At 40.9% G+C, this 8,133-nt stretch overlaps 1 protein-coding gene across 1 annotated transcript in view; it reads right to left on the minus strand.

Annotated features, from left to right (window-relative positions):
• Positions 1–2,237, minus strand: part of LOC111977272 (dedicator of cytokinesis protein 3-like) — a 77,749-nt gene extending 75,512 nt beyond the window's left edge. Inside the window, exon 1 of the mRNA XM_070447825.1 lies at positions 1,551–2,237. Within this exon, the coding sequence (XP_070303926.1) occupies positions 1,551–1,587 (37 nt within the window). The 5' untranslated portion in view covers positions 1,588–2,237. The remainder of the gene's footprint in view (positions 1–1,550) is intronic.
• Positions 2,238–8,133: the final 5,896 nt, after the last annotated feature.

Genomic DNA, 8,133 nt, shown 5'->3' on the forward strand with positions numbered 1-8,133 from the left:
TGTGTGTGTGTGTGTGTGTGTGTGTGTGTGTGTGTGTGTGTGTGTGTGTGTGTGTGTGTGTGTGTGTGTGCGTGCGCGCGCGCGTTTTGAGCGAACTGATTCAACATGACTCATTCAAATTGCCAGGAACAGACTTCTCCAATACTACTGATACGATTGTCCACTACCTCTAGGGTTACCAGTGGTGGAAAAAGTACACAATTATCATACTTGAGTAAAAGTACAGATACCTTGATAGAAAATTCATCAAGTAAAAGTAAAAGTCACCCATTAAAATACTACTTGAGTAAAAGTCTAAAAGTATTTGGTTTTAAACATACTTAAGTATCAAAAGTAAATGTAATTGCTAAAATATACCTAAGTATCAGTAAAAGTAAAAATATTTTTTAATTGCTTATATTAGGCAAACCAGACGGCACCATTTTCTTTTTTTTCTTTTTATTTACAGATAGCCAGGGGTACACTCCAACACTCAGACATAATTAACAAACGCAGCATGTGTTCAGTGAGTCCGCCAGATCAGAGACAGTAGGGATGACCAGGGTTGTMCCTCTGATAAATGTGTGAATTGGACCATTTTCCTGTCCTGCTAAGCATTTAAAATGTAGCGAGTACTTTTGGGAGTCAGGGAAAATGTATGGAGTAAAAACGACATTATTTTATTTAGGAATGTAGTGAAGTAAAAGTTGTCCAAAATATAAATAGTAAAGTGCAGTTACCCCCCCAAAAAAACACTTAAGTAGTACTTTCAAGTATTTTTACTTAAGTACTTTACACCACTACTAGCACTTTCCAAATAATTCGGCCTACATGGACCGAGCATGAAGACGAGGGATGGGGTAGCGTTGGTTGTAGTATGCTAAGTAGCAACTATTGTAGTAGCGAGGTAGTCGTGGTGCTATGTTATAAATGCCGACAAGTATATGGCCTACGCATAGTCAGACTCTAAAACGTAAGCTACACCTGTTGGCAGAACGCTATCTCATTGCCCCCTCGTGGTTTCCAGTCGAATAGCCTTTTCAGCGATATAGGCTCTGCCGCTCTTCAACACATGGATAGAACACTATGATTGACGCATTTACAGAACTCTAAAAATTAAATGTAGTATATGAATGAATGATAAGGATACTGTAGCCTTATAGGTTATATGGGTATAGACACTGGTGATACAGTCTAATAGAGGTAGCCCATCTAGCCCATAAGAGGGTATAGGCTATCATCCCACGCAATAACCTAGGCTTTGCATTATCTTATTTTTGACCGGTTATCTTCAGCCATTAAGCACAGCTGATAAACTATATGGTTTGTAAACTATAATTAGGCTCACATGATTTAAAGATATATGAAACATTAATTGAAAGACATTGTGATCGTTAGCTGAGAATATCCTACAGTAGCCTAGCCTATAATAACCTGTATGACCAAACATGATATCATCACAACGCTTCTTCATTAGCCAAAATAAGCAGCTTTGAATGAGAAAAGTCAATGAAATTGAAAACAAGCAATCAAAAATGACAAATGTCTATATAAATACAGAATGGACTCACCAACTCCGATTTTTTCATCTTCTGTTGGTATCCACATTTTGGATTTTTTTGTTATTTTCCCACCAGGAGACCAAGCCTCATTCTGTCGATATCGTGGGAGAATGTAGCTAAATAAAAGCTATAAGAATATCCCCGACTCCTTCGATACGAACGGGATAATCTCCATAGAAATCTATAACATACAAAGGACCACAAATGTCTTAACCCACGATTTCTTTATCTCCCGGGTCTGCTCTGCTCGCCGTCTCCTAGTCACACACTGATGCAGTCTCTGTGTCCACCTACCCAACACACACGGTAATCTAATCTCTGAACGCTATTATTGCAGCAGCATCTCGATAGGAACAGGAATAGTTTTTTTAAAGGTTTATTTATTTATTTCCCAGTTAGTCATTAGCCTATGGCTCAGCTACCAAATCAGATATCGGGTCCCACTCCCGGTGGTAGAGTTGAGTCGTTAGATGATAATTAGCAGTCGTGATATTGTCCGCCGGTCCAAACTGGTCTTGGGGTGCAAGAACAATTCAGAAACTGCGATATACCGTAAAATGCGCCATCTTCATGGTCATCACGACTCGTTTAGTCAATACCGATGTGTCAAGCATTTGCAAATGTAGATTGGACTGTCGGAGAGTAACTCGATGGCAATTGCATCTATCACTAACTGCGCTTTCACGGTCATGGGCTACCTCGGCAGCATCTGATTTCACTGCGCTTAAAATTGAATCTGCTGAACCAAGCTGCATATGCTATTAGACTACATCAGTTACTGGAACCAAGACAGATGTGGTAAGGCTTCTCTAGCCGATAATTACAGAAGAATAGGCTAACCACCATCAGAAAATGGTTGCAGAACCTCTATTGGTCCAATAAACACTGAACATACTCCTTGGGATATACATTTTGGATTTTGGCCTATGTTTAATTCACATGAATTAATACAAAAATGTGAACTTGCTCTTAATTACAGTGCATAGCCTACTCAATAAAACCTAAAAAAAAACCTAGGCTATTCCTCCCATCACATTGGCAATGTCTTCTGGTTTGGAGGGCATAGGCCTAAGTTATGATCAACTGGTAGCCTAGGTTGTGTTCAGAAACAACCCCTTGTCAGAGGATATAGTGTGATAGTAACCTGCATGTAACGTTCTCACAGATAAACGCCATACACCATTGTGCACTTAGTGTGGGCTGTTGCAGGTGGGTGTTGAAAATGCTACTGTGCTGTATGCAGGCCTATACCCAAATGGACCCTCTCCCCAGGATGACACCTGCGGTTTTGTCTATTCATCTGCCTGTGTTTTTCTCAGAATCTAAAGACTAGTTCCTTCTTCTGCATTGCTGTACAATGTGATCCTTGTTGCCCTCAATAGCCTCCAACATCTCAGTGGGTTCTTGAATCTAGTCTGCCCCTCTCTCCAGTGCTTGCTCTTACTGCATCGCTTAGTGGATTCAGAAAGGCAAAGGGTTTAAAGAATGCTGCCTGCTTGCCAGTATTGAAACCTATTAAAAATCAACTCAGACTAATCCTCATGAAATTATATTTCTAGGGAAAACAATCTAATATTTCTGCCTTGAAAACCAACACAGCTACCTGGAGTATTACATCATCACCCCGTTGTCCTGGGTGATGGGTCAGAGCATGGTATGATCAGCAGAATGTAGTGCTGTATATTGAGAAAAAAATATGTTCCTGATTCATTTGTTTTACTGTAGATAAAGCTGTTTCCTGTGTAAATAAACAGATTTATAGAACGTTATTATCTGATGATTGACCGTCTCAGAATGTGTCTTGTAATTACAAATGAATCTATCTCTGATGTTCAGTTCCATAGAGTAACTAGTGTGTTGGATGCTGAGTAGGAGGAAGGGCAGTGTTGTGCAGTGCTATGTCCTCATCACAGAGACTCCATACTGACTCCCATCCGTCATTCATCTCAAGTGGAACACTGTGGGCGGTGTTTTAATCACATACATAAAACTGGATGAGTGTGTGTGCAGGTTTAGCACTACAGCACYGGTCTTAGCTGATACAAATGTGTAGAAATGAAATGTAAACATCTAGCTTGACATATGATTCCTACTCGTATAGACAAACATGTGAAAATGTCAACACTGCAAACGTGTTTCCTCCACATGTAAATGTGACGAGTTTACAGCATATTTCAAAGATTAAACATTAGGCTGGGTATCAGACAAACAAGACCTGATGAGAAGTTTGATATGTGCCCTAGCCTACTATGCAAAGTCACTACGGATTTATTTTCCCTGGTTGATACAGACATTCTCAGGAAAGTGATATCACAACTTAAGCTTTCTGCCTGCCTTCTCAATCCTATCCCCACCCCACCACCTTCTTCAAAACAGTTTTTAATTGCATATCTAAAGAAGTGCAAGCTATTGTTAATCACTCCCTGTTCACAGGCACTTTCCTCACTGTACTAAAAACTGCTATGGTGAAACCCCTTCTGAAGAAAAGTCATCTAGATTCTTCAGTTTTTAGCAATTTTCGACCAATCTCCAAACATACATTCGTAAGCAACATTCTGGAGAAATTGGTTTTCAAACAACTAAATGCCTTTTTAAGTGCCAACTGTATTTAAAAAAAAATCCAATCTGGTTTTCGTGCCCACCACAGCACAGAGACAGCCTTAGATAAATTGGCAAATGATCTTAGAGCCAACACCAAACAGCTCTCTGTCCTTGTGCGCTTGGATTCAAGCGCTGCATTCGACCATGCTGACCATGATGTCCTTCTGGACAGACTGGAGAGGTGGTTTGGCCTCTCCGGTCTCGTTCTAAATTGGTTTAGGACCTATTTAACCGGTTGGGAGTTTTTTGTCACCCTTGGTGAACATAACAGAGAAAATACATGTGGTATTCCACAAGGTTAAATTTTGGGTCCAGTACTGTTCCGTTTATATATGTTACCCCTTGGCAGCGTTATCAGAAAGCACAGCATTGATTTTCACTGCTACACAGACGTAACACAACTTTGCATTTCCATGTCACCAGAGGATTTTAGCTCCACAGATAAATTATTAAACTGTATTGGTGATTCAAATACTTGGATGGCTCAACACTTCCTCCAGCTAAATCACGGGCAATAAAGATAAAACACCAGGTAAAAAACCTAGGTGTTTTTTTAGATTCTGAACTCAATATTGAATCACACATTAGTAATGTGACCAAAATACCTTTTTACCACCTGAGGAACGTTGCCAAGGTGTGGCCGTTTCCCTCTAAGGCTGATACAGAGAGACTCATCCATGTACAGAGAGACTCATCCATGCTTTTATGGATACTGTCCTGTCTGTTCTACCCAAGAAAGCCATTGGTCAACTGCAAAACATACACAATGCTGCCACATGGGTACTGACCAAGAACAGATGGAGGGCACACATTACACTGGCTGCCTGTGAGTTTTAGAATTAATTTTAAGATTCTTCTATTGGTTTTTAAATCAATCCACGATTCTTCACTTACAATACATGTCAGGCATGCTTTTAACTTATGTACCCAGTAGTTCCCTCAGGTCCTCTGGCACTGGCCTTTTAACTATCCCAAAGCCTATAACCAATAGGCATGGAAAGGCAGCCTTCAGTTATTATGCCCCCAGCATCTGCCAGAGAACCCGAGGGGGGCCGAAAGTGTGGACATATTTAAAAGAGATCTTAAAACATATTTTTAGCTTTGTTTTTCCTTAGGTAGCTTTTTAGTCATTCAGTTTTTATTGTTATTCTTTAGTTTTTTTGTAGTAAATATTTTATTTTCATTGTTTTTATGAGTTTTTGCCTGTGAAGAACATTGCGTTGCATTCCATGTCTGAAAAGCGCTGTATAAATAAATCTCGATTTGAACACAATGTAAATACAGTGGGGCAAAAAAGTATTTAGTCAGCCACCAATTGTGCAAGTTCTCCCACTTAAAAATATGAGAGAGGCCTGTAATTTTCATCATAGGTACACTTCAACTATGACAGACAAAATGAGGAAAAKAAATCCAGAAAATCACATTGTAGGATTTGTAATGAATTTATTTGCAAATTATGGTGGAAAATAAGTATTTGGTCACCTACAAACAAGCAAGATTTCTGGCTCTCACAGACCTGTAACTTCTTCTTTAAGAGGATCCTCTGACCTCCACTCGTTACCTGTATTAATGGCACCTGTTTGAACTTGTTATCAGTATAAAAGATCCCTGTCCACAACCTGAAACAGTCACACTCCAAACTCCACTATGGCCAAGACCAAAGAGCTGTCAAAGGACACCAGAAACAAAATTGTAGACCTGCACCAGGCTGGGAAGACTGAATCTGCAATAGGTAAGCAGCTTGGTTTGATGAAATCAACTGTGGGAGCAATTCTTAGGAAATGGAAGACATACAAGACCACTGATAATCTCCCTCGATCTGGGGCTCCACGCAAGATCTCACCCCMTGGGGTCAAAATGATCACAAGAACGGTGAGCAAAAATCCCAGAACCACACGGGGGGACCTAGTGAATGACCTGCAGAGAGCTGGGACCAAAGTAACAAAGCCTACCATCAGTAACACACTACGCCGCCAGGGACTCACATCCTGCAGTGCCAGACGTGTCCCCCTGCTTAAGCCAGTACATGTCCAGGCCCGTCTGAAGTTTGCTAGAGAGCATTTGGATGATCCAGAAGAAGATTGGGTGAATGTATATGGTCAGATGAAACCAAAATATAACTTTTTGGTAAAAACTCAACTCGTCGTGTTTGGAGGACAAAGAATGCTGAGTTGCATCCAAAGAACACCATACCTACTGTGAAGCATGGGGGTGGAAACATCATGCTTTGGGGCTGTTTTTCTGCAAAGGGACCAGGACGACTGATCCGTGTAAAAGAAAGAATGAATGGGGCCATGTATCGTGAGATTTTGAGTGAAAACCTCCTTCCATCAGCAAGGGCATTGAAGATGAAACGTGGCTGGGTCTTTCAGCATGACAATGATCCCAAACACACCGCCCGGGCAACGAAGGAGTGGCTTCGTAAGAAGCATTTCAAGGTCCTGGAGTGGCCTAGCCAGTCTCCAGATCTCAACCCCATAGAAAATCTTTGGAGGGAGTTGAAAGTCTGTGTTGCCCAGCAACAGCCCCAAAACATCACTGCTCTAGAGGAGATCTGCATGGAGGAATGGGCAAAAATACCAGCAACAGTGTGTGAAAACCTTGTGAAGACTTACAGAAAACGTTTGACCTCTGTCATTGCCAACAAAGGGTATATAACAAAGTATTGAGATAAACTTTTGTTATTGACCAAATACTTATTTTCCACCATAATTTGCAAATAAATTCATTAAAAATCCTACAATGTGATTTTCTGGATTTTTTTCTCTCATTTTGTCTGTCATAGTTGAAGTGTACCTATGATGAAAATTACAGGCCTCTCTCATCTTTTTAAGTGGGAGAACTTGCACAATTGGTGGCTGACTAAATACTTTTTTGCCCCACTGTATAATATTCTGTTGAACATTGGTTGGTTAGTGACAGTCATTGAGAAGATGGTATGGTAGAGAGTGGTATACTGCACCATCTGGGAACAGCAAACCTGGTATTTTAGTTACAGGTGCAAGGGAATAAACTCAATTAAAATGAACTTCAATCAATGTAAAAGTATTTACAAGGTAATTACCAAACTCAGAAATGTGATATTCTGGCTCTACATCTGATGAACGTCTTGCTTGAAAGATGTTTTACAGATGTTATTGTATAGTTTAATACTGTTTCCCCTGATACGTTTGGCTCAGGGAATGTTTATCACTCTGTATACCAGAGGGTTGTGTGGCTGTCTCTTATACACATCTAGATGTGTATAACAGACCGACTGATCCGTGTAAAAGAAAGAATGAATGGGGCCATGTATCGTGAGATTTTGAGTGAAAACCTCCTTCCATCAGCAAGGGCATTGAAGATGAAACGTGGCTGGGTCTTTCAGCATGACAATGATCCCAAACACACCGCCCGGGCAACGAAGGAGTGGCTTCGTAAGAAGCATTTCAAGGTCCTGGAGTGGCCTAGCCAGTCTCCAGATCTCAACCTGTCTCTTATACACATCTAGATGTGTATAAGAGACAGCACACACACACAGCAGCTCTCTCTCTCTCACACAAATACACAGTTCAGCTCTCGCTCTCCATCTCTCTTTCATACACATGCAACACACACCTCTTCAAGTCATGCTTTGCCCTCCAGTTTAAAATCTCTCTCACACACACACACCTCTGATCAAACACAGCACAGCAGGAGTGCAACTTTCACTGGGGACGGAATGGCATTCCGAAATGGCATTTTTGTCCCCCCCAGTTGTATAATTGGAATGTGATGCAAAACGGGGCAACGGGGTGCTTTAGGACCATGCGGATGCCTCCGAGTGGTTGGGTAGGCTGTTTGGAATGTTTATCRGACTGCATAAAAAAAAATATATAATAACCAAAGTTGCGCCCCTGCAGCACAGACACTATATGCTACTCTCTTATGGACACACAGACTAATGCATACATCGGTCCTCCATCTCTTCCTCTCATACAGTAAGTAAATTCATTCAGACAAAATAGCCTCT

Source organism: Salvelinus sp. IW2-2015, linkage group LG17 (assembly GCF_002910315.2).
Source record: "Salvelinus sp. IW2-2015 linkage group LG17, ASM291031v2, whole genome shotgun sequence".
Lineage (NCBI taxonomy): Eukaryota > Metazoa > Chordata > Actinopteri > Salmoniformes > Salmonidae > Salvelinus > Salvelinus sp. IW2-2015.